Source organism: Trachypithecus francoisi, unplaced genomic scaffold (assembly GCF_009764315.1).
Source record: "Trachypithecus francoisi isolate TF-2019V2 unplaced genomic scaffold, Tfra_2.0 Lachesis_group15, whole genome shotgun sequence".
In the NCBI taxonomy this organism is placed as follows: domain Eukaryota; kingdom Metazoa; phylum Chordata; class Mammalia; order Primates; family Cercopithecidae; genus Trachypithecus; species Trachypithecus francoisi.
In genome coordinates, this window is record NW_022681460.1 from 32,760,048 (window position 1) to 32,785,287 (window position 25,240).

Sequence of the window (25,240 nt, forward strand, 5' to 3'; positions counted from 1 at the left end):
GTTTGTGCCTCCTGTTTCCATTAGACTACCCTCTATCTAGTATTAAAATGGAAGAGATCGCTAATAAAAGTAGAGAGTTAGTATTCTCTGATGCCCTGAATCACTGACACAGGTTTATAAAACGTCTGATATAAAAAGATACTCTCTAAATACAGGCATTCAAATAAGTATTTACCTAAAGTTTAACTTTGATCACATCATGTTAAACTATTCCATAGTTTCATCTGTTCCAACTCTTCTGTATTTCCAGTGCCAGAGGAAATCCAAGAGACAAGCTGTGTCCAAAGCTGTAGTCAACCCAGCTCTTTTCCGATAAGGCAGAATTAAAAGAAAAGGGGCTTACATTTCAATACACTTGATCCTCTTCTAAACTTCGCTCACTTCTAGCCCATGATAGGGCACTAGAAAAGTCCCCTGGTATCTCTGAGCCATGATTTCAGTATCAGTATAACCATTATCTCTACTTCCAAGGAACAATGAAAAGGTGAAGTCACTAATAATTTTTAAATATTTTAGGAAAAAGCCATGCAGTCATGCATGCCTATAATCCTAGCTACTTGGGAGGCTGAAGCAGGAGGATTGCTTGAGCCCACAAGTCCGAGACCAGCGTAGGCAACATAGAGAGACCCAGTCCCTTCCCCACAAAAAGCTGACATTAATGAACTAATGATTAATACATATGAATTGCTGGATTCACCCCATCTACATCCTTCAGGAAGGAAGACCCTGGATCTTTCATGCCTCCAGAAACCTACACACAGTCACTTCTTCAGACCCTAAGGGTGTGCACAGGCTGCTATGAAGACAAAGACTGAACTTCACCAGACTGTAGGTGAACAGCTACGTTAAGCCAAGTTTCTCCTAAAAAAATGGGAGGTGTTTTGGGGGGAAAACAATTTTACTTTCTGATTAAATATGATCTTGTAACTGCTTTCCTTGTTATTACAGTTTTTAAAGCACAGTGATTTATTAAAAGATTTAAAGTCCATGAATCTAAAAAAATCATTATTTTTGGTGCAATTGTTTTTAACGGCCTAACCATTGCCTCCCCTCTGGGAGTTTTATCTGGAGTGTGGGGATTGAAGGTGAGACTCACCTTACCTGTAATTAACTACCATGAAAGCAAGGTTGAAAGGTGCCCAAATCTGCCCTAACAGAACTAATGTGCCTGAGAACACTTTTGCTATTCATGAATAAAATATGTAGTGGAAGCCAGAGAAGTGCAATTTAAGTCTCACCTTAGTTGCCCTATGTTTTCAAACTTAGTACAATGTGGTAAAACTTACAAGGCACACTCGGTTTAAAAATAAGATCAGAGGTTCCTTCATAAGTCCCACAGACTGAGGGAAATAAAAACTGCATTACATAGCCACCTTCAGTCCACTTCTCTTGCACAGCTCCTGATAAATTGCTTTGCAATTTAACTGGCAAGACTAGTTGGTCCCACATCCCACCCTCAGCCTCCCACCTGCCAGGGTAGATTTCTGAACTTAGTGGGAAAAGCCCCAGGTCTCCACTAAGTGCAGGCACTAAACCAAGCTATTAGGAAGGGGAAAGGGGAGAGGGGTCCATTAGAGAAACGCTTTGCTAGTGGTTCAAAGTACATCTTTTCTCAGAATAGGTCCTTTTTTCCCTACATTCTACTTCTTAAGTTTGAGAGTAGGTAAATGTAAATTTTTTTTTTTTTTTTTTTTTGAGATGGAGTCTTGCTCTGTTGCCCAGGCTGGAGTGCAATGGCGCAATCTTGGCTCACTGCAACCTCCGCCTGCCAGGTTCAAGCGATTCACCTCCCTCAGCCTCCTGAGTAGCTGGGATTACAGGCATGCACCACCACGGCCGGCTAATTTTTTTTTTTTTTGTATTTTTTTTTTTAGTAGAGATGGGATTTCACCGGTAAATGTAAATTTTACCAAAAATAAAACAAGATTATAATGCAACACGTGAATCAGCCTTTTGAAGCACACAGGAAGGGAAGTCACAACTCCCAACCTCCCCCTCCCAAACCCCACTCCCCAGACCATATCAGCTGGCCTGACAGCCATCAGGAACAGTCCTCGCTGGAAATGCTGACTGAGGAGCCTGTCTGCCACTAGAGAGCAAATGTTCTGACAGAGATTCTGCATCAAGGCCTAAACCCGAAAGTCAAAGCCAGGAAAATCTGGAAAGAACAGAGGTCAAAATATAATGGAGGAAATCTGAGCAGACCACCTATCCACAGCAGGCCCAGGAGGTCAGAAACCAGGCTTAAGCAAAGTTTGCCGAGCAAACATGTTGCTTTTCTCACAATATCAATATATTTAATCCTTTTATAGCAAGATCCCAAGCTGATCCCAATAGCTCATTCAGAAGGATTTTATTATGCAAGTCACCAAAAATCAGTTACAGGCAAGTTTGCCTTTAGGTTAACAGCTAAGGAGCCTGGAAGTCTGGGCTCTGGGAAAGCCCTTTGTTCCGGGAATCCCTTCCCTCAAGCAGGGCTTTAATTTCACTTCAATTTCAAGTCCCCAAATCAAATTTTAAAAGTGCCCACTTAAAGAACTGCAGAATAAATGAGGGGTCCAGTACTTTTTCTGGACCCTCCAGGCCTCAGGACAGTATCAAATTACAGGGCTTTCCCTCCTGGATGTGGCCCCTCCACCCCCCACTGTTTTTCTTTTTTAAAAAAGAGAATCCCACACACACTCTACTGTGTCCACCATTTCAAATACCTTGCTAATACATCCCTATTCTGCATCTCTCTGGAGTCTTCTAAGAATCTGGGAGGAGCTAACAAATGGAATTTGAATAATAATGAGGCGACTGAACAATTTAATTACAGAAGGTAGCTCTAGAGACTCCAATAAAAGGGCTGAAAGGCTTTATCTACAAAAATGTGGGCTGGTGCTCAACGGTAAGACCAATTACCGGGGGTGCAGAAGACAGAAAGCACAAAGGTGCACACATCAGTTTAAGCAAATGAGGAATCAGCACAAATCATCCCAAGAGAGAAAACACTATGAAAAAGTGTTTTCATAGTGGGAAGGCTGCTTTCTCATCTACCAGGTGCAAGCCATAGTTAACTTTATTTCCTTTCTGATTCATTGAAAGTCGTGCCTGCCAGATGTAGAATAATGAAACTACCCTCGTGAGAAAAGCTTTGTATAGAGAATTTAAAATAAGTTCAGTGAATTCTCAATAAAAGTTCTTTAAAAATCAATAGTCACAAAGGTACTTGTATCTCTCACACGATTTCTTCAGTGTGAAATATTAAACTTAGTTCCTTCTCTTGGATGCATACAGTTTCACTGAGAATAACATCATGTTTAACAGCCGCTTTCTATTGACCTTTCCAAGTGACCTTACAATAAAGGAACTTTTGCTCGCTTCTGAGGGAAACTAAAAAAAGTTTAACCTTTCTGGAATACCAAAAGGCTCTCAACTTCCTTAGACCTTAAGAAAACGCAGGAAGCCCCCACAAGCTGAACGACTGCTAAAACCGCTTCTAGAACAGGAAAAAGAGTTTGCTTCAATGGCAAAGAATTCCCCCGCCTCGCGCTCACTACCGGGCAGGCACTGCCATGTCCAGGTGGTGATACCGAGAGCAGATAAGGTGTCCTGACAACGGTATTTGCGTGGATCCCGGGAAACCTGCGGCCACTCGGCGACTCCCGGAACAGCTTGGCGAGCATCCCCCCGCCGCCCCGCGGGTCTCCCCAGCCAACACCTGGGTGGACCCCTCCTGCGGCGACGCGGGGCGAGACTGACACCCGCAGCTGCCGACGACCCTGCCAGTCACGCTGCCGCCGGCTGCCTTTTTTTAGCCACGACATCTGACTCTGGCTTCAACAGCACCGTTCAGGGAGAGAGGTCCCAGGGCGCGCCTGTGGTCCCCTCCCCTCCCCAACCGCCAGACGCTGCGGAGAACTTGGGGTGAGGGGCGCGGGAGGCACCGGCTCTGAAGGGGGCAGAAGCGCGCGCTCCTCTGGCCCAGACGCTTCCTCCCTCCTTCCCCTTTTCCACCGATACTGGTTGCCCCTCCGCCACCAGCACCGCGCTCCCTCATTTGGCAGCTCGAGGTCACGCTTCTGGCGTCCCTCCCCACCCCAACCCCTCAACTCCGCTCCCCTGGACCCCCTCCAAGTCGGTGACCAGCGCACTGCCGGGCTGGGGGCGGGAAGATGCCAAGGGGAGGAAAGGGGCACCAGCCGAGGACGCGGGGGCCAGGCGCTCACCTCCCTCCTCTGTGCCGCTGTCCGGATCGGCGTCCGAGGAGTCGGGCCCGTCTCCGTAGTCCGCTAGCCCCACCAGCTCATCCTCCTCCTCCTCCTCCTCCGCGTCGTCCTCGTCCTGCGGCTGCGGCTTCCCCAGCACCTGGCTCATCGCGCCCACCGGCCGGCCGGCCCGGGGACGGCGGGGCTCCCGGGGTGGGGGCCAAGCCTCCTAGCTGGCCGTCCGCAGCCTATTTCTGAAGCGGAGGTTTGTCTAGAGCTCGGCGGGGGCCGGCGGAAGCGGGGGCCGCGCGTCCCCCGGCGGGCGGCGCCCAGGTCCGGGTCCCGCGGTTCCCAGCGCGCCCGAAGCCCCCTCCCCCGCCCCGCCCGCCGGCGGAGGAGTCAGCCGGAGCGCGGCAGTTCCTCCCGGAGGAGAGAGAGAGAGAGACTGCGTGACCCGAGTCACCTGACACACACTGTCACACACTCACATACACACCCCGCACGGGCGCGCGCCCGCCCGGCCGCGGGCACCACTCGGCGGGGCGCTGGGCCGAGGACACACACGCACACGCACGAGGAGAGCAGGGAGGCGCGGGGCCCCCGCACCCTTCCAGACACTCACACACAGACACACGCCCTGTACACGGGGCCCCCGGGACGCCTCGCCGTCACCCACCGCGGCTGCGCGCCAGGGGCCCCCACGCGCCGCTCCTTCACGTGGTCCCCGCACAGGCGGGGGAGGGGGCGCCGCACACCCTGAATGTCCCCCCGTCGTCCCACTCCCACACGCACACACACCCGCAGAGCCCATACCGTGGGCGGATGCGTCCTGCTTACAGTCCCGAGCTAGGGTCCCAAGTGGGTGGCCTCCCAACACTGTGGCGCGCCCAGATCCCCCACCCCAGAGCAGCGTGCCCAGGACACCTTGTGGACGCTCAAGAGCCCCAGACGGAGAACTCAGATAAATGCACAGTGGAGGCGCAGTCTCCATAGCAATTGTCTTTTAGTGTGCCTTTATGGTTCAAAGTGCTTCCCACCAAGAATATTCAAAAAGCAGGCCTACCCAGATGTAAATGTTTCTGAAGAAATCACGTGACTCGTGGCTGCTTAGACTAAATAATTCCTCTGCAGCCTTTTGGAAAAGGTCTCAGTGTATAACACACTCAGGGGCTATTCATGGCCACCTCCTCATGTCTCATTGTTGCATAGACTGTAATCCCACATAAATAAAATATTTCAAGGCTTTTGTGGGAGTAGGGGAGTGGCGGTGGTGGGGGGGCAATTCTCAAATAGGAATAGCAGCAACGTGGAGTGAGACTCTAAAACCTGCATTCCTCCTTCACAAGCTTTTCACCACGGAACACACTGTACCCACCCTTTCTGGGTACTGCAAAAAATCACGTGGATGAACTTCCTTCTGTGGAGTACAATAAGAAAAAACCGGCTGGTCAGCATCATGATCCAGCTCCTACAGGTGCCAGCAGCTCAGCCGGTGGAGCGGTGCAGAACCGGAGGGAAGAAGCTCGGGCAGGAGACTCCCGGGGCCCAAGGGTGCTAACCTCCATACGAAACATTTATTAACCACCTCCTATATGCCGGGGGCTGGGCTAAGTAGGGGGTCCAAGAATGCTCAGGGCCGTGTTCCTGCCCTGAAAGAGCTCGCAGTCTACCAAATCATGACTCATGTCCTGGATTTTTTTAATTTCTGAGTGTAGAAGGTGGATGCAGACACTTTCCAGAAGGTGGCTGCTTCTAATTGGAAAGGTCCTGAGATTTTCCAAGGGAGGCAGGCAGTATAATTTGGTATAACTGTATCAGTTAAGGTCCTTCCCAGGATTAAATAAATGGTACATGCAAACTGAAGCCTTCAAGTGAAGGAACAATTTACAGGGGTGTAGACAGAGTTCAGGGAATCAATGCAGGTATTAGCAATAGTGGGAAGAAAATACCACCCCTAAATTTACAGGAGTGAAGGAAGGGAACTATAGTCCTGGAGAAGGGCCACAAAACAGGAGCTGTAACTGATGAGGGAGCTGCTGCTGCCAGCACTGCCTCACATCAGAAGAGAGCAAAGATATACCCTGACCTCTCTCTCTCTCTCTCTCCATCCATCCTCCCTCCACTCTCCTGTGTCACCCATTGGCCAAACCCATCTGGTAGCCAGAAGGCAAGGGAGCCTGGAACCTAGTCCAGGACAGAGCTTGGTTAGGGAGGGCAGGGAGTGGGTCCCAGGGTGGGGTGAGGTGCAAGGAGCATCACCAACACAAGCAGGCACTACTTACTCCCATCAGAGGCAAGTTACTTAAGCTCTTCTAAACTTGATTGCTTATCAATAGAATATCACTCCTTGTAAGGATTATTAGGAAGATTAAATGAGGGGGAAAAAATCTCAGGTACTTACAAAGCTCATTTCCTAGGAGTAATTTTCCTAGCCTATTTTCATCCCTTCCATCAAAGGAAACCTCAGGGAGGAGGGCCTCCCAGAGCGTGGCTGAGGACTTTCAGCTATCCTATAGCTAGCCCACCAGCCTCAAGAGGTCTTTGAACTGGCCTGATTCAAACTGCAAATAATAATTTAGGAGATCCTAGAAGACTGTCCAAGGTCAACCCAGACTCAGATGTATAGGGCATTCCTGGGCAGGTTGCCAAGTGTGTATGCCCCATGGACCCAAGGGATCAGGAAAGGGCAGGTCATAATCCAACAGCCCCACTGTGCCTATGGACCAGAAAGGACAGAAATGTCTGATGATCCTCTAACTTCCCCAAGAAGAGAGATCTTAGAAGGAAACAGTAGATTGTGGCATACTCCAAGATACTTGAGAATTGGACCATTCTTTTTTTTTTTCTTTTAACATGGAGTCTCACTCTATCACCCTGGATGGAGTGCAGTGGCATGATCTCAGCTCACTACAACCCCTGCCTCCCGGGTTCAAGCGATTCTCCTGCCTCAGCCTCCCGAGTAGCTGGGACTACAGGCATGCACCACCACACCCAACTAATTTTTGTATTTTTAGTAGAGACAGGGTTTCACCATGTTGGCCAGGCTGGTCTCGAACACCTGACTCAGTTCACCCACCTCGACCTCCCAAAGTGCTGGGATTACAGGCATGAGCCACCACACCCGGCCTGGACCATTCTTAAGAATAGAATAAAATTCCACAAAAAAATCAGTAGAAGTCAAATCCTCAATTATATTCTAACCCAAGCTAGATAAAAGAGTCACATACAGATTTAAGATATTCTAATTTACTACCATTTCAGAAATGTATAGTTGAACAGAACAGGAAAAGCCTTGATTGCTTTTTTTCTTTTGCTGACATCATTTCAATACTGTCAGCTTTCAAAGAAGAGATATGTTGAAAATATCCTAGAAATAGAAGTTCTTGAATTTAAAAAATCATGTGTGTAGAATCTTTCTGAATTTAAATAAAAACTGAAAAAAACTACAAGAACCCTGAAAGCCTTTAAGACACTCAGCGTGGGATCTGCTCAGTGAATTGGCTGCTGCCTTAGCTGCTCTGGACTGGAGCTCAGCCTATGTCTGGGGATGTCTCCCTGGGAGAGTGCTCCGAAGAATGTGAGGATTTGTCTCTGGGCTACCCATGGTTTTTGCTGTTGTATGTAACCATGGCAAGTATGTAACCATGCCTTATACTTGACAGGTGCTTAATAAATGCTTATGGAAAGAAAGAGAGAGAGGAGAAAGAAAAGAAGAAGAGAAGGAAGGAAGGGAGGGAGGAAGGGATGAAGAAAAGAAGGGTGGGAAGAAGGGAAGAAGATAGTATATGGTTCTTCACACAGATTTAGCCTATTTCTAAGAGAAACTTCAGGAAGAAATAGCAGCCAAGTTTTCTACTTGCTCCAAACCTTGGGAAATGCGTGGTAAATAAAAGTGTGGGTAAATATGAAGTGTTAACTATAAGACAGCAACTAGGAATGAGCTGACATGCAAAAAGAGCATAAGTCTTAGGCCTTCATCTGTCCAAGACTGCCTGAGATCTGAAGAGACCACAATATCACGATGACTAAAGGCTTATTTTATTTAAACTAACTTTTCCTTCTACAAAAAAAAAAAAACTCTTAACTTTTAGACATTTTTAGCATCATGAAAGAAGATCTTTGTCTATTATCCATTAAAATTTAGCCAGCTAACATTTACTGAGATTTTCTACAAATGAGGAGGTTCCTAGATAATATGAACTTTAAAATAATCCCTTTAAGAATGTGATATCATCCCCTCTACTTTATAGATAAGAAAACTCAAGTTAAACAAGTCACCCAAGGTACTGTGCAGAATGGATGGAGAAACTACTTTGGAACTCAAACAGCCTGACATGAAACCTTAGTCCAAGCTTATACACCCCGTGGCCCAGGATGGCTTTGAAAGCAGCCCAACACAAATCCATAAATTTTCTTAGAACATTATGAGATGTTTTTACTATTTTTTTTTTTTGCTCATCAACTGTCATTAGTGTTAGCATATTTTATATGTGGCTCAAGACAATTAACTCTTCTTCTTCTTCCAATGTGGCCCAGGGAAGTCAAAAGATTGGACACCCCTGCCTCAGTCCTATTTAATGGCCTAAGGCTAAACTCTACATTAAAGCCGTTGAACTAAAAAGGGTAGAAGGGAAGTGATAAGCTGCTCCCAATCTCCTAAGTAAAGAAGCAAAGCTCATATAGACACTCAAAAAATGGATCTGTTGCTTCAGCCAGATTTAATTTGCAGGATACACTGAGAGGAAAGGGGGGGAAAAAACTGAAAAGCTTCCTAACCAACAAAAGAAAGAAAACTTCTTGTTATAATACAATTGTGGATTGTCATCATTCCTTTTACTAGGAAGACGAATGGCAAGTGATTTAGTACCCTTTCTGGTTTATGTTATTTCTATACTGTATGCTAAGCCAATGTGTAAAATCCAAGTGTACTTTGGCTTGAAAATTTGAATTTTAAAGGCAAGAAGTTTGTTTCCTAATTTCAGTGAATTATTTTGCTGTTACCAGTCTTGGTTACCTTGTCTTGTGATGACAAGGAATATGAGAGCTATTTAAAAGAAACCTGTACAATGTAGGCAGAGTAATTGCAGTTCTGAATAGGGCAAGCAATTAAATACAGCCTGCATCCTGCATCTTAGGGTATTTTGAGGCATCTCATGGCATTGTGCCTGGTTCCTGGGATTCACATGTTGAAAGCTTTTCACGCTTTCTTTTTAAATATGTATTTAAAGCTATTCATCCTCTCTTGAAGCAAGCAAAGAAAAGAGCCTTCTACAGAATCCTGCCGGACTCATTCTAACCCAGGGAAGCCAAACAAATTTCTAAAGAGGGCAGCTCACAGCCTCCAGTTCACCTAAGACATTTGATGATCTAATGAAATCATTAAAAATTATTGAATACTTTTTGAGAGGCAATCCCTCATGAAAGAGATCTTATTAAAATGTTTTACAATTCAAAAAAATGCACATAGTAAAATAGTCCAACAACACAAAAGAATATCCAACGAAAAGCTAGTTTCTCTCTCTCTTGACCTACAGCCCCCCAGTTCTCTCTAGAGGGAAACACTTGGTCTTTAAATGTGCAGACATACTCATAACCATTACAGAGATTATATTTTATAACTTCATCACTTTAACAGTTGATGAACATTTTTTAAAGAAAGAAAATGAAGAAGATGGAATTTTCAGATCTGTGCTTTGAAGGAAAAAAACAGAGGGAGGTGAAAGAGTAGCTGAGGGTGAGGGAAGGAGGTTAATTTTGATGGGGTAGCCAGAGAAGAGCTCTCTAAAAAGGTGACATTTTAGCTGACCAGGAGAAGGAGAGAGCAAAATGAAAGTCAGGATGAAGAGTGTTTCCGAGGAACTGCTGTTTTCAGCAACTGAAAAAACCAAGAAGGGGCAGGGTTTGGTGATGGAGGAAAAAAAGGCCAGTGTAATGAAAGAGCAGGAGGATGGCAGGCACAAGGGACAGGCAGTTTTTTCAGCCAGGATAGGGAGTTTGGATTGTATTCTAAGTGCCACTGAAAGCACTGAAGAAGTTTAAGAAGGGAGGTGGCTAGGCGCAGTGGCTTACATCTGTAATATCAGCACTTTGGGAGACCAAGACAGCATAATCTTTTTGAGCCCAAGAGTTCTTGACCAATCTGGGCAACACAGGACGCCTTGTCTTTACCAAAAAATAGAAAAAATTAGCCAGGCATGGTGGCATGCAACTGTAATCCTAGCTACTCAGAAGGCTGAGGTGGGAGGATTGCCCAAAAGGTCAAGGCCGGAGTGAGCTGAAATTGTGCCACTGCACTCCAGCCTGGGTGACAGAGCAAGACCCCCCCCCCAAAAAAAAAGGAAGGAAGGAAGGAAGGAGAGAAAGGGAAGGAGGGAGGGAGGTGGGTGAAATGTGTTGTATACTTTTCTTAAAGCTCACTCTGGGCCAGGTATGGTGGCTCATGCCTATAGCCCCAACACTTTGGGAAGCAGAGGCAGGAGGATCACTTGAGGCCAGGAAGTCAAGACCAGCCTGGGCAGCAGAGCAAGACCATGCCTCTATAAAAAAAAAAATTAAAAATTAGCTGGGCATGGTGCTGTAAGCCTGTAGTCCCAGCTACTCAGGAGGTTACAGTGAGCTACAGTAGTGCCACTGCATTCCGGTATGAGCAACTAGGCAAGACCTTGTTTCAAAAAATAAGAAATAAAATTAAAAACATAAATAAATACAAGCTCACTCTGTTAGATTGTTTCCAAGGTGGCCGCAACCATCCATCTCACCTCACACGCCTTTTTGCAAATGGGCCTTTGCCATTTCTCCCTCTGTTTCCACTTCTCCTGAATCTGGGCAGGCCCTGTGACTTGCTTTAACTAACAGAATGTGATAGAAGTGAGAGGGACATAGTGCAACTTCTGAGAATGGACTATAAGAGGACTTGCTGCTTTCTTGGAGCCTTGAGCCATATGGAAAGAATACTGGGCCAGCCTGCTGGAGAGTCCCCATGGATAGTGAGGTCGTGGAGGATACCAGAGCACGAGGCCCCAGTGTTCCAGCCATCCCTGCTGAGGGGCTAGACATGTGAGTGACACCACCTTGGGTTCTCCAGCCCAAACTTCAGTCAGGTGAGAAAGTCCAACCCACACTACATGCAACACAGCCTTCCTATTCCAGTTGAACTTGTCCTGCTCAGCTAACCCATATAATTGTGAGCAAATAAAATGACTATTTCTTGTTTTTTTTTTTTTTTTTTTAATTATTAAGTGGCCGGGCGCAGTGGCTCACGCCTGTAATCCCAACACTTTGGGAGGCCAAGGTGGGCAGATCACCTGAGGTCAGGAGTTCAAGACCAGCCTGGCCAAATGGTGAAACCCTGTCTCTACTAAAAGTACAAAAATTAGCCAGGCATGGTGGCTGGCACTGCTTGTCCCAGCTACTCAGGAGGCTGAGGCAGGAGAATCACTTGAACCCAGGAGGTGGAGGTTGCAGTGAGCTGAAATCGTGCCATTGCATTACAGCCTGGGTGACAAGAGTAAAACTCCATCTCAAAAAAAAAAAAAAAAAAAGATTTGGGGTGGGCTGGACGAAGTGGCTCACGCCTGTGATCCTAGCACTTTGTGAGGCCGAGGTGGGCGGATCACTTGTCAGGAGTTCGAGATCAGCCTGGTCACCATGGTAAAATCCCGTCTCTACTAAAAACACAGATAAACTAGCTGGGCATGGTGGTGCGCATCTGTAGTCCCAACTACTTGGGAGGCTGAGGCACAAGAATCATTTAAGCCTGAGGGGTAGAAGTTACAGTGAGCCAAGATCACACCATTGCACTCCAGCTCCAGCCTGAGCAACAGAGAGACTCTGTCTGAAAAAAAAAAAAAAAAAAAAGGAAGATTTGAGGTCATTTGTTCTGCAGCAGTAGATAACTGATAAACTGATGAACATATTCTGGCTGATATGGGAAAAATGGATTGTAGGGGACTTACAGGTGGAAGCAGAAATAACAGGTAGGCCACTGGAGTTGTAAGAGAGAAATGAGTGAGAACAGTGGAAAGGGAGAGAAGTCGATAAACTTGAGATAAATTTTGGAGGTGGAACAGATAAGACGTATTGACAGATTTAATGTGGGTGGTCAGGGAAAGGACTGCTCCCAAGTATTTGGTTTGAGCAACCGGATGTAAGGTAATGCTGTTCATCAAAATAAGTAAGACCCAGATAGGAACAGAATTGGGAGGTGAGAAGTGAATCAGGGTCCTAGATTTCTAACATCGTAGTTACTGTGTATTGCTACAGTGCCATCTCTCTTAATCCTGCAATTTTGGCCATTTCTTAGACGTCTATCATGTTGTCGTTGAAATAAATAAATGAAGTTTTCTGACTGCAAGCCATGAATGAACTAAAGATGACTTTTGTGATTATCCAAAAAAATGTCTCAACCTAGTGAGATGGAATTGCTACATAGGAACTTTTATTAAAAATTAACTTTTAGGCAGGGTGCGGTGGCTCACGCCTGTAATCCGAGCACTTTGGAAGGCCAAAGCGGATGGATCACTTGAGGTCAGAAATTCAAGACCAGCCTGGCCAACATGGTGAAACTCCATCTCTAGTCTCTACTAAAAATACAAAAATTAGCCAGGCGTGGTGGCGCCGTGCCTATAATCTGAGCTACTCAGGAGGTTGAGGCAGGAGAATCACTTGAACCCGGGAGGCAGAAGTTGCAGTATGCCGAGATTGTGCCATTGCACTCAGGCCTGGGTGACAGAGCAAGACTCCATCTCAAAAATAAATAAATAAATAAATAAATAAATAAATAAATAAATAAATAAAAATAAATTGGCCGGGCATGGTGGCTCACACCTGTAATCACAGCACTTTGGGAGGCTGAGGCAAGTGGATCATGAGGTCAGGAGTTCAAGACCAGCCTGGCCAAGATGGTGAAACCCCGTCTCTACTAAAAATACAAAAAAAATTAGCCAGGCGCAGTAGCAGGTGCCTGTAATCCCAGCTACTTGGGAGGCTGAGGCAAGAGAATCGCTTGAACTCAGGGGAAGGAGGTTGCAGTAAGCCGAGATCGTACCACTGTACTCCAGCCTGGGCGACAGAGTGAGACTCTGTCTCAACAACAACAACAACAAAATAAATAAATAAATAAAAATTAACTTTTATCCAGGTTCAGTGGCAGGTGCCTGTAAGTCCCAGCTACTTGGGCGCCTGAGATTGAAGGATCACTTAAGCTCAGGACTGCAAGGCCAGTGTGGGCAACATACCAAGATCCTGTCTCTAAAAAACAAATTTAACTTTTTATTCATATGGACTTTTAAGGACAAGCTTCTGATATAAATAGTGCTATCACATGAGAGCAGAAAGCTGTCTCTTGACAACAGAGTCAGCAGTACAGAGGTATTAAATGCTCCACATGTCTGTAGATTGGTTTGGACTTGGCAACCCCTGCTTTGGATGGGAGAGTTACACCAACTTATATATTCAATGATATAAGTAAGCAGATACTTCAAGAGAAACAACCTTATTAAAAATTCACTAGAATGAAGTCTCAGAACTGTCACTTACACATACTGTTTTACATTACCGCAGAAAAATAGCAGGCACTATCAGTCAACTACCTCCAAGCCATTCCCAAACCTTCTTCAAGCCCACTTTCCAAATTAGAGAGAGAAGGGAAAATCAGACACTTTCCAAGACTCTTTCACATCTGTTCTTCCTGCTGTAAGGAGGAATCCTGCTAGGGAACTTCTAGGAAAGAGTTTGCTTCCTGATAAAAGAGGCTGATGAATCAGAAGAGTCCCCTGATACCACCATTTCCCAATTTGAACCCCATTTGTAAGAACATGGTACTTGGAGGTGGGGAGTCCATCTTGCAACCATGAAATAACCATGCAACCCTGAGGTTGAAGATAAAAGTCCATGATGGGAATAGCAGTGTAAAGAGAGGAAAGCCCCAGATGACCTTGCTGAGCAGGTGCACGCTAACTGGGAATGCCTACCGCAAACTTCTTTTTTTTTCACCCAACAAGAAGCCATAACTTTATTAATAATACAAACAGCACAAATTTCAAACCAAGCTGCAGTTAGTCTTTTGAAACACACACAAAAAGTCCTCATCTTCAGATTACATTAATTCCATGATAGCATTTACAATATCAGCACTGTTGTTCTTCAGGACTCGGACTGCCTTTGCTCACACATTTGCTTGTGACAAGACCAATCCTATATCCTTAAGTTTCATACCTGTCTCCTCAAACTCCTCCTCTTCCTTCTCCTCTTGTACAGTTAAGTCTGTATGTTTTCTTGAATGTTTGAGACAATTTCACCTTGAACTTTGAACTTCTCAGCAGCTCTTAGCTGTGCTTGCTGAGATAAATCTTTGATCTTAGTTTCCGCCCATAAACTGTGTAGGTGTTTGAAGCTAGGCTCTTGTAGACATCTGGTTTTGTGATAACAAAGAGGATATTCTTAGATTTCGGGATGGCGACTCTAGTAACCCTCGTAGTCCCTCGTAGCCTTTCACAGACCCAGTTCGGACGTAGCCATAGCCTTCTGTGATTTCTCTTCTTTTCTTTCTTTCTGTCTTTTGAGATGGAGTTTCACTCTGTCTCCCAGGCTGGAGTGCAGTGGCGCAATCTCAGCTCACTGCAATCTCTGCCTCCTGGGTTCAAGTGATTCTCCTGCCTCAGCCTCCTGAATAGCTGGGATTACAGGCATGCACCACCATGCTCAGCTAATTTTTGTATTTTTAATAGAGACTAGAGATGAGGTTTCACCATGTTGCCCAGGTTGGTCTCGAACTCCTGACCTCAAGTGATCCATCTGCCTCGGCCTACCAAAGTGCTGGGATTACAGATGTGAGCCACGGTGCCTGGCCATGTGCCTACCCTTCACTCCAACTGTATTTTGCTTTCTTGACTGGTTCTTCATCGAATGAGGCTGCTGTTGCCACCTGGGCTTGTTGTGTGGAATTTTGTTCCTTGAGTTCTGATACTGATTCTTCACTGTCAGATTAAGTGCCAGATCTGTGCAGGGAATATAAAGATGGCAGCAGAAAGAGTCCACACTTCTTATTTCAGGAGAAAATTATAAGTCTATTCCTTAAGCCAGTGCTTCCCCACCTTGTCTGGTAATGGCACACATAGAAAATGACACTACTTGGGCCTAAGCAGTGGCTCACTCCTGTAATTCCAGCACTTTGGAAGACTGAGGTGGGAGGACTGCTTGAAGCCAGGAGTTCAAGACCAACCTGGGCAATATAGCAAAACTCCCATTTCTACAAAGAAATTTAAAAATTGGCTGAGGCAGGAGGATCGCTTGAGCATAGGAGTTCGAGGCCACGGTGAGCTGTGATCGCACCACTGCATTTCAGCCTGAGCAACAGAATAAGACCCTATCTCTTACAAGAAAAGAAAAAAAAAAGACACTATTTGTATGGTTCACTGGTGTGTAAATGGACAGGCTACTTACAGCCAGAGGTGACTGGCCCGAAGACTTTAGTCACCCTCAGGCCTTGCCTAGCTGCCCTAAAGGCTGAGGGGATCAAAAACTTGACCATAGCTATAAGCCATTTATGGCACACAAGTGATGGTGGCAAACTAGTTGGGAAGTTCAGCTTAAGCCATGTGGGTGGGGTGCTGTAAACTTTGCAGCAACTGACACAATAGATATCCTTTATGAGTAGAGGGAAGAAAGGATGGATGAAGCTTGATCATACACTTGGTGATGAAATTCAGGAGTCATATCATATTCAGAAGATCCTGCTAAAGGTGTCTCTGGATATTATAGGAGACAATTAAGACTCCTCAAGAAAGGGACCATGGCTGGGTGCAGTGGCTCATCCCTATAATTCCAGCACTTTGTGAGGCCAAGGCAAGAGGATCACTTGAAGTCAGGAGTTCAAGACCAGCCTGAGCAACAAAGCAAGACTCCATCTCTACCAAAAATAAAGAATAAAATTACCTAGACACAGTGGCATGTGCCTGTAGTCCCAGCTACTTGGGAGGCAGAGGCAGAAGAACCACTTAAGCCCAGGAGTTTGAGGCTGCAGTAAGCTACAATGGCACCACTGCACTCCAGCCTAGGTGACAGAGAGTAAGACCCTGTCTCAAAAAACACTGGAGGGGGGACTTTGCTTTTACTTCTCTCTGCACTTTTCCCTTTGTTTTTCTCTCTGCATGAAAACTGGCTTTCTTTGCTTTTCCCACCAGAGGGCAGGAGACAGCTGCCCCACCTTCCTGGTCCCAGTGATAATGGGCCCATCCTCTGGAATCAGGCTACCTGGGTTTAAACCCTAGTTCCATCCTAAGTAGCTGTGTGACCTATAGCAAGTTACTTAACCTCTCTGTGCCTCGATTTACTCATCTCTAAACTAGTGATAATGTAATATACCTCAGTAGGGTTGTGGGAAGGAATTAAATCCATTAAACTGTATAAAATAATTTAGGACCATGTATTACTCTGTTTTCATGCTGCTGATAAAGACATACCTGAGACTGGGCAATTTTAAAAAAGAAAGAGGTTTAATTGGACTTACAGTTCCACTTGGCTGGGGAAGCCTCACAATCATGGTGAAAGGCAGGGAGGAGCAAGTCCTGTCTTACACCGATGGCAGCAGGCAAAGAGAAAATGAGGAAGACGCAAAAGCGGAAAACCCTGATAAAACCATCAGATCTTGTGAGACTTATTCACTACCAGGAGAACAGTATGGGGAAACCATCCCCATGATTCAATTATCTCCCACTGGGCCCCTCCCACAACACATGGGAATTATGGGAGTACAATTCAAAATGAGATTTGGGTGGGGACACAAAGCCAAACCGTATTAGACAATAATCACTATGTAAGTGTTAAGCTATTATTATCTTTAATTCCCGGGCAAGAAAATCTGATTGGCTGAGTTTGAGCCAATGTTTCACTCCTGGCCTAATCCCCTAATCGTGCACTATATATCACTATGTACTAGTCCTCTAGAGCATTTATCTCAATTGCAGTTTAAGATTTGAATGAGGACTGTATTCACCACTAGACTGTGGGACCATCTTCTTTTGTCCACCATTCTATTCTCAGTGCCTAGCACAGTAGCTATAATATGGATGAAATATAATTCTAGTGTATACTACTTACATTGTATTTTATGTGCAGCATAAACATATAATATAAATATAAATATAAATAGCTTGATGGTGGTCAAGTCCCAATAAATATGTGTTGATGACTGAATTGATGTTCCCCTCCACTATGGCTGGAGATGCCGCTGTGTGGCTGCAGAGGTCTACCCTCAGGGATGGAGAGGTGGTTCCTAATAAAGTGGTATAAGCTGAACAGAAACCTCCAAATATATCTGCCATTGCCAGGCACAGGGAACACAAAGTCAAATAGATGTTGGGTAGATCTTGTTGGCAGCATAACCAGTTCCTCCCTCTCACCCCCTTCATCCTTAGTTTGGTAACTTTATTTATTTATTTATTTACTTTTGAGATGGAGTCTTGCTCTGTCACCCAGGCTGGAGTGCAATGGCATGATCTCGGTTCACTGCAACCTCTGCCTCCCAGGTTCAAGTGATTCTCCTGCCTCAGCCTCCTGAATAGCTGGGATTACAGACCCCCGCCACCACACCCAGCTAATTTTTGTATTTTTAGTAGAGATGGGGTTTCACCAGAATGGCCAGGCTGGCCTCTAACTCCTGACCTCAGGTGATCCACCCACCTTGGGCTCCCAAAGTGGTGGGATTACAGGCCTAAGCCACTGCGCCCCCCTGCCTAGTTTCATAACTTTAAATGTTGGGTGTCAGCACATTCAGGGAAGGAACCCCAGACCCAGAAGTTGAATCATGGTTAGTCTATGGTAATTATGGTAACCACTCCCCTATCTTTGTCATCCAGTGGTAACCAATGACATGTGAAAGGATATATGTCCCTGAGCATCTGATAAGAAGTTGTTCCCCAGCTGAAATGAATACAGTGGGAAAGTCTGCAACCTTTCTTGCCTGGATGTCATCAAAGACAAAAGCCAAAACTGAGGGTGGTACAGTAGAATGACAGAAAGAGCCCAAGGCCACATATGTTTATCATATAAATTACTACTTTTTTTTGAGACAGGGTCTCACTCTGTCACCCAGGCTGGAGTGCAGTGACATAATCATGGCTCACTGCATTCTTGACCTCCTGGGCTCAAGCGATCCTCCAACCTCAGCCTCCTGAGTGGCTGGGACCACAGGTGCACACCACCACACCTGACTAATTTTTTTTTATTTTTTGTAGTGATGGGATCTCCCTATGTTGCCCAAGCTGGTCTCAAACTCCTGGGCTCAAGCAGTCCTCCCACCTTAGCTTCCCAAAGTGCTGGGATTACAGGTGTGAACCACCCTGCCCAGCCTACATGTTTTTGTTGTTTAAGCCACTCTAGGCAAGCACACTCTTGTAGCCAAACACAATGTAACTGATAACTACAGTCCCTTTACCTTAGGAACTGAAAATGAGGAAGAAAGACAGATTAGAAAATCAGAAGCTTAAAGTTAGGAACAGAGAATGATGACCACTATCACCACTCCTATTCCACGACGTACTGTAGATCCTTGACTGCATAAGACTGGAAAATGAAACAAAAGAATTGTGACACTAGAACTGTGCCATTTATTTTATTTTATTCATAAGATAAAAAATTGATAAATTGGACTTTGTCAAGATTAAAAAACTTTTTTCTGCAAAGACCCTGTTAAGAGGATGCAAAGACAAGCTACAGACTAGAGTGAAATATTTGCTAACCAAATATCTGACAGAAGCCTCGTATCTATAAAGTATAAGGAATTCTCAAAACTTAGGGGAAAAAAATTCAATTAGAAAATAGGAAAAAACATTTCACTGACAAGGATATAGTAATGTCAAATAATGAGACATGAGAAGATGTTCAACACCATTACATTAAATACTGCAAATTATTGTTATTATTATTATTATTATTAGAGAAGGGTCTCACTCTGTCACCCAGGCTAGAGTATAGTCATAGCTCACTGCAGCCCTGAATTCCTGGGCTCAAGCAATCCTCCTGTCTCAGCCTGCTGATTAGCTAGGACTACAGGCTTGTGCCACTATGCCCTGCTATTAAAAATTTTGTTTGTAGAGACAGGGTCTCACTCTGTTGCCCAGGTTGGTCTTGAGCCCCTAACCTCAAGCAATCATCCCTCCTCAGCCTCCTGAAGTGTTGGAATCACAGGCATGAGCCACCACCCCCTGCCCAGAAATGCAGATTATTAAGACCACAGTGAGATACCACCACATAACTACCAAAATGACTGAAATTAAAAAATAGTGACAACACCAAATGCTGACAATGATACAGAAAACTCAGATATCTCACACATTGGTGGTGGGAAGTGTAAAATGGTGTAACTACCCTGGAAAACAGTTTGGCAGTTTCTTATAACACTAAACATGTGACTACAAAATGACCCAGCAATTGCCCTTCTGGTTACTTATCTCAGAGAAGTGAAAACTATGTCCATATAAAAACACGTATATGAATGTTCATAGCAGCTTTATTCATAATAACCCAAACCCAGATGCTGTTCAATGGGTGAATGGCTAAACAAACTGTGGTATATCCACACTGAGGAATACTACTCGGCAATGGAAAGAATCAACAGTTGACACACACAACAACTTGGATAAATCTCAAGGGCATTATCCTGAGTGAAGAAAAAGGCAGCCTCAAAAGGCCACATACTGTATGATTTCGTTTACATAATATTCTGGATTTTTTTGAGATGAAATCTTGCTCTGTTGCCCAGGCTGGAGTGCAGTGGTATGATCTCGGCTCACTGCTACCTCTGCCTCCTGGGTTCAAGCAATTCTTCTGCCTCAGCCTCTTGAGTAGCTGGGACTACAGGCACGCCACCATGCCCAGCTAATTTTTGTTACTTTTGGTAGAGATGGAGTTTTGCCGTTTGGGCCAGGCTGGTCTCGAACTCCTGACTTCAAGTGATCCGCCCACCTTGGCCTCCCAAAGTGCTGGGATTACAGGCATGAGCCACTGCACCTGGCCTATGTAACATTCTTAAAATGACAAAATTATAGAGATGGAGAACAGATTAGTGATTATCAGAGATTAGGGATGGTGTGGGGGAGGGGGTTGGCTGTGACTATAATTAAGTAGCATGAGGATGATTCTTTGTGGTGATGGCATAGTTCTGTATTTTGATAGAATGGTGGTAAAATGAAACTACATATGTGATAAAATTGCACAGAGCTACACACACACACATACACACATTGTACCAATGACTCAATATCATAAAGATGCTAGTTTTTTCCAAATAGCAGTAGTAGGAAACATTCTTGCTCCCATTACATGAAGGCTGCAGACTTTTTGTGGCCATATTGGACTGTGCATGATTCCATTTGTCTTTTTATTCTGGGATCCCCACTGAAGGTGCAGCCACTCGTTGGGGCATGATATTCTCATGACAAATGGCAGAAGCTCAAGGGAGGTAGGGGAAGCACTACAGCATACAACGTATTTTAAGCTTCTGTTCCAGTGTGGTGTAGGCCAAAGCAAGTCAACACAAGCCCAAAACTAATGGAGCAGACTGGGTTACCCCACCTATAAAAAAGCATGGCAAAGATGGGAAGGGTACAAATAATTGTGAATGAACAATGCAATCCACCACATATGTTTACTGAGATTTCAAATTAAAATCTCGAGTTTATCATAACAAATGAATTAGAAAATGTCTATGGAGGAGCAAAGAGCTAAGAATACTTGAGATCTTTATAAATAAAAAAGAGAAATAAGTCAGAGTAGGACTTGTATATTTGGAAATCAACACTTGAAATAAAATCACAGGCCAGGTGTGCTGGCTCACACCTGTAATCCCAGCACTTTGGGAGGCCAAGGTGGGTAGATCACTTGAGGTCAGGAGTTCAAGACCAGCCTGGTCAACATGGTGAAACCCTGTCTCTATTAAAAAATACAAAACAAAAAAAATTAGCTGGGCATGGTGGTGTGCACCTGTAATCCCAGCTACTCAGGAGGCTGAGGCAGAAGAATCGCTTGAACACAGGAGAAGAGGTTGCAGTGAGCCAAGATCATGTCACTATACTCTGGCGTGGGCAACAGAGCGAGACTCTGTCAACAAAAACAAAAGAGAGAGAGAGAAAGAAAGAGAAAAGAAAGAAAGAAAAGAAAGAAAGAGAAAGAAAGAAAGCAAGAAGGAAAGAAAGAAAGAAAGGAAGGAAAAGAAAGAAGAAGGAAAGAAAGGAAAGGAAGAAAGGAAGGAAAGAAAGGAAAGAAAAGAAAGAAAGAAAGAAAGAAAGAAAGAAAGAAAACCACAGATTTTGGCCGGGCACGGTGGCTCAAGCCTGTAATCCCAGCACTTTGGGAGGCCGAGACGGGCGCATCACGAGGTCAGGAGATCGAGACCATCCTGGCTAACACGGTGAAACCCTGTCTCTACTAAAAATACAAAAAAAAACCTAGCCGGGCGAGGTGGCGGGCGCCTGTAGTCCCAGCTACTCGGGAGGCTGAGGCAGGAGAATGGCGTAAAACCCGGGAGGCGGAGCTTGCAGTGAGCTGAGATCTGGCCACTGCACTCCAGTCCGGGCGACAGAGCAAGACTCCGCCTCAAAAAAAAAAAAAAAAAAAAGAAAACCACAGATTTCAGACAGTATGATGCTAGCAGAGTGATAGGGAAATGGAACAAAATAGAGGACTGAAAACAAACCTGTATGTGTATAAAAATCCATTGTAAGAGAGCTCTGGCATTGCAAATGAAAGGAGAAATGAATTTCAGATGGAATGTGGACTTACACGTGAAAGGCAAAATTATAACACTTGAAAGAAAATATGGGAGAATATTTTTATATCTTTAGGGTCAGAAAGGAGTTCTCAAAACACATGAAACAGGGCAGAAGACACCATCAATTAACAAAAGAGGAAATAGGACTAGCTATTAAACATTAAAGATGCTCAGCTATACTGGTAATTGAGGAAATACAAACTACAACTATTATGAGATATCATTTAGATGAAAACAAGTGCTGGCAAAGATTGTGGGACATGGACGACTTTCATATACAGGTGTTAGAAATGAAAATTGATATGACCACTTTAGAAAACAACCAGTTTAGACAGTTTAACATTACGTAGTAAGTTTGAACATGCACATACCTTAAGACCCGATGATTCCACTTCTAGGTATATATCCTAAAAAACATTCTTACACACATGCATCGGGAGAAATATTTAAGAATGTTCACAGCAATGCTGTTTGCAATAGCAAATACTGGAGCCAATCCAACATCCAAAAGTAGAATGGGTAATTAAATTGTGTTATGTTTTTACAACAAAATATTTATATAGCAGAGAAATCGAATAAGTGACTCTCAGAAACATAATGCTGGGCAAAAACTGCAAGTTGCACGGGAAGCATGCAGAATGATTCTATTTACAAAAAGCTCAAAAACACACAAAAACAAACCATGTAGTGTTTAGGGACACATATATTTGTGATAACAGAATTATTAACGCAAAACTTAGGATGGTGGTTTCCTCTGAAAGAGAAGGATATGACTATAGAGGGGCAGATGGAAGGGTTCTTCCTTGAGTGGAAGCTTTAGCAAAGGCAGTTTCAGTGGAGTGGCAGGGAGTGGCAGAATGGTGTGCTGAAGGCTGCACTGAAGCTAACAACAGGAAACATAGCTAATGAAGTCAGCTCATTAAAGAGATGTTGTTGAAAATAGGAGCAGATTATGTTATCACAAAGCAGTGAAAATGATCATTTGCAGAGCAAACTTCTTTCTCACAAGGCAGAAGGAGGGTGTGCTAGGGTGAATATAAGAGGCTGGCTGTGATAGAGCTGAACGTAGGGGCAAGAACAGAGCTGCAACCTGGAAGCCTTTCTCATAAAGAGGGAGATTTAGGAGTCTTCTTCTTTGGTTGCCCAAAAACTGTCTGCCCACTTGGAGATGAGCAAGCAAGATCTACAGGCAGCTCAGCCACTGCCTGCTTTGGCTCTCATGAGGCCTCCTGCCAGGAATCCCCATTAATCAAAGTCTGGGAACAAAAGCAGACCAGTCAGTTCCCAGGAGCACTCACATGTCTTGCAGGCTGGCATGGGCTTTCTGTTTCTTTCAGGGTCATTGCTGTGACTGCCCACAAATATAACTTAAAATCCCATCTTAGTGTGACTTTACGGTGATGTTTTAAAAGTCTTTCAGGGAAACTGAATATTTGCATCTTTGGAAGTTTATTCAAGGGACTAGCTAGGAAAACTCAATGTGGAAAAGTACAAGAGAGAAATTATCACATTGAAAGGTCATATGGACAGGCGCGGTGTGGCTCATGCCTGTAATCCCAGCACTTTGGGAGGCCGAGGGCAGGTGGACTACGAGGTCAGCAGTTCTAGATCAGCCTGACTAACATGGTGAAACCCCATCTGTACAAATACAGACGTATTGTAAAAATACAAAAAAAAAAAAATTGGCTGGGCATGGTGGCGGGCGCCTGTAACCCCACCTACTTGGGAGGCTGAGGCAGGAGAATCGCTTGAAACCAGAAGGTGGAGGTGGCAGTAAGCCGAGATTTCACCACTGCACTCTAGCCTGGGCAATAAGAGCAAAACTCTATCTCAAAAAAAAAAAAAAAAAAAAAAAGAAAGGTCATGTGTACAAACCTTGACTTTGGGGGTTATCCAGGAACTCATTAGTAACCTGCCTGGAGAGGAAACTGGAGCTACAAGCCAGCAGAGAAAGGAAATGTATTCTTCTATCAGCTCCAGGTGGACAGCAACAGGAATGGGGCACAAATCTGAAGAATGGCTGGGCGCAGTGGCTCACATCTGTAATCCCAACACTTTGGGACGCTGAGGCCAGAGGATTGCTTGAGCCCAGGAGTTCAAGACCAGCCTTGATCTCCTGTGTTAAACATAAAAAAATTAGCTGGGCATGGTGGTGCACACTTGTAGTCCCAACTATTCAGGAGGCAGAGGCAGGAGGATTGCTTGAGCCAGGAGTTCAACTGCAGTGTGCTATGATTGAGCTACTGCACTGCAGCCTGGGCAACACAGCAAGACCCTATCTCAAGGGAAAAAAAAAAAAAAGAAAATCTGGAAAAGGCCAAAGGATACTCAGAAGACAGATTTCACCTCCTGTTAGCTAAAACTAGCAGCTATGACTATGGGGTTGGGGAAATTTCAGAAGCAGTAGGAGAAAATCAAGAGCTTCCCCTTTCTAGTGTGGAAAGAGGCTCTTGGGATCTCTCCTGCCTAATAATCCCTGAAGGAGAGAGGAAAACAAACATCTTAAGGAAAAGGAAGAAATCATCATGTTTCTTTTCTCCTGGAAACCAGACCTGTTTCAGAGGGAATAAGAAAAGTCAGCCAGGCATGGTGGCTCATACCTGTAATCCCAACACTTTGGGAGGCTGAGGTGGGAGGATCACGAGGTCAGGAGTTCGAGACCAGCCTGAACAACATGGTGAAACCCCGTCTCTATTAAAAATACAAAATTAGCCAGAGATGGTGGTGGGCACCTGTAATCCCAGCTATTCAGGAGGCTGAGGCAGGAGAATTGCTTGAACTTGGGAGGCAGAGGTTGCAGTGAGCCGAGATCGTGCCACTGCACTCCAGCCTGGGTGACAGAGCGAGACTTCGTCTCAAAAAAAAAATTATAATAAAGAAAGAAAGAAAAAGAAAAGTCAGATTCATGATAAGCTTGTCCCAAAGCCTCAGGCAAGATCGATAGTCCATTTTAGGGTGCTGCTTGACTCCTCTTCCATCTCTCCGCCTTTGGAGAGCAGATACCTGTCCATGCTTCTTCAAAGAGTGGAATGAGATCCCATCCATCTGTACATGGTTTCAACAGTAACTTACTGAATGCTTCCTGCGTTCAGGGAGCTCTTCTAGGTACTGAAGAAGTGACTGTGAATGACAATAGACAAAACCAGACTGAGATAACACTATGTAAAGTGTGATATGAATATGGGAGTCAGGCTCGCTCAATGCTTTTGCCGTTTCCATATGGGATGATTCCAACAAGCTACTTATAGTCAAGCTGTTAGAAATAAAGGCTTCCTTTCCCCTC

The 25,240-nt window shown here is 44.7% G+C and overlaps 1 protein-coding gene and 1 pseudogene across 2 annotated transcripts in view; both read right to left on the minus strand.

The window, feature by feature from the left end:
• The window catches only part of RRAGD (Ras related GTP binding D), a 47,117-nt gene extending 42,277 nt beyond the window's left edge, over positions 1-4,840 (minus strand). Inside the window, exon 1 of one of the 2 annotated variants that reach the window (XM_033234592.1) lies at positions 4,212-4,840. In XM_033234592.1, the coding sequence (XP_033090483.1) occupies positions 4,212-4,359 (148 nt within the window). In that variant the 5' untranslated portion in view covers positions 4,360-4,840. The remainder of the gene's footprint in view (positions 1-4,211) is intronic. The other variant, XM_033234594.1, reaches the window with a different exon arrangement.
• Positions 4,841-14,286: 9,446 nt separating this feature from the next.
• Positions 14,287-24,968, minus strand: LOC117097365 (annotated as a pseudogene).
• Between the last annotated feature and the right edge of the window lie 272 nt (positions 24,969-25,240).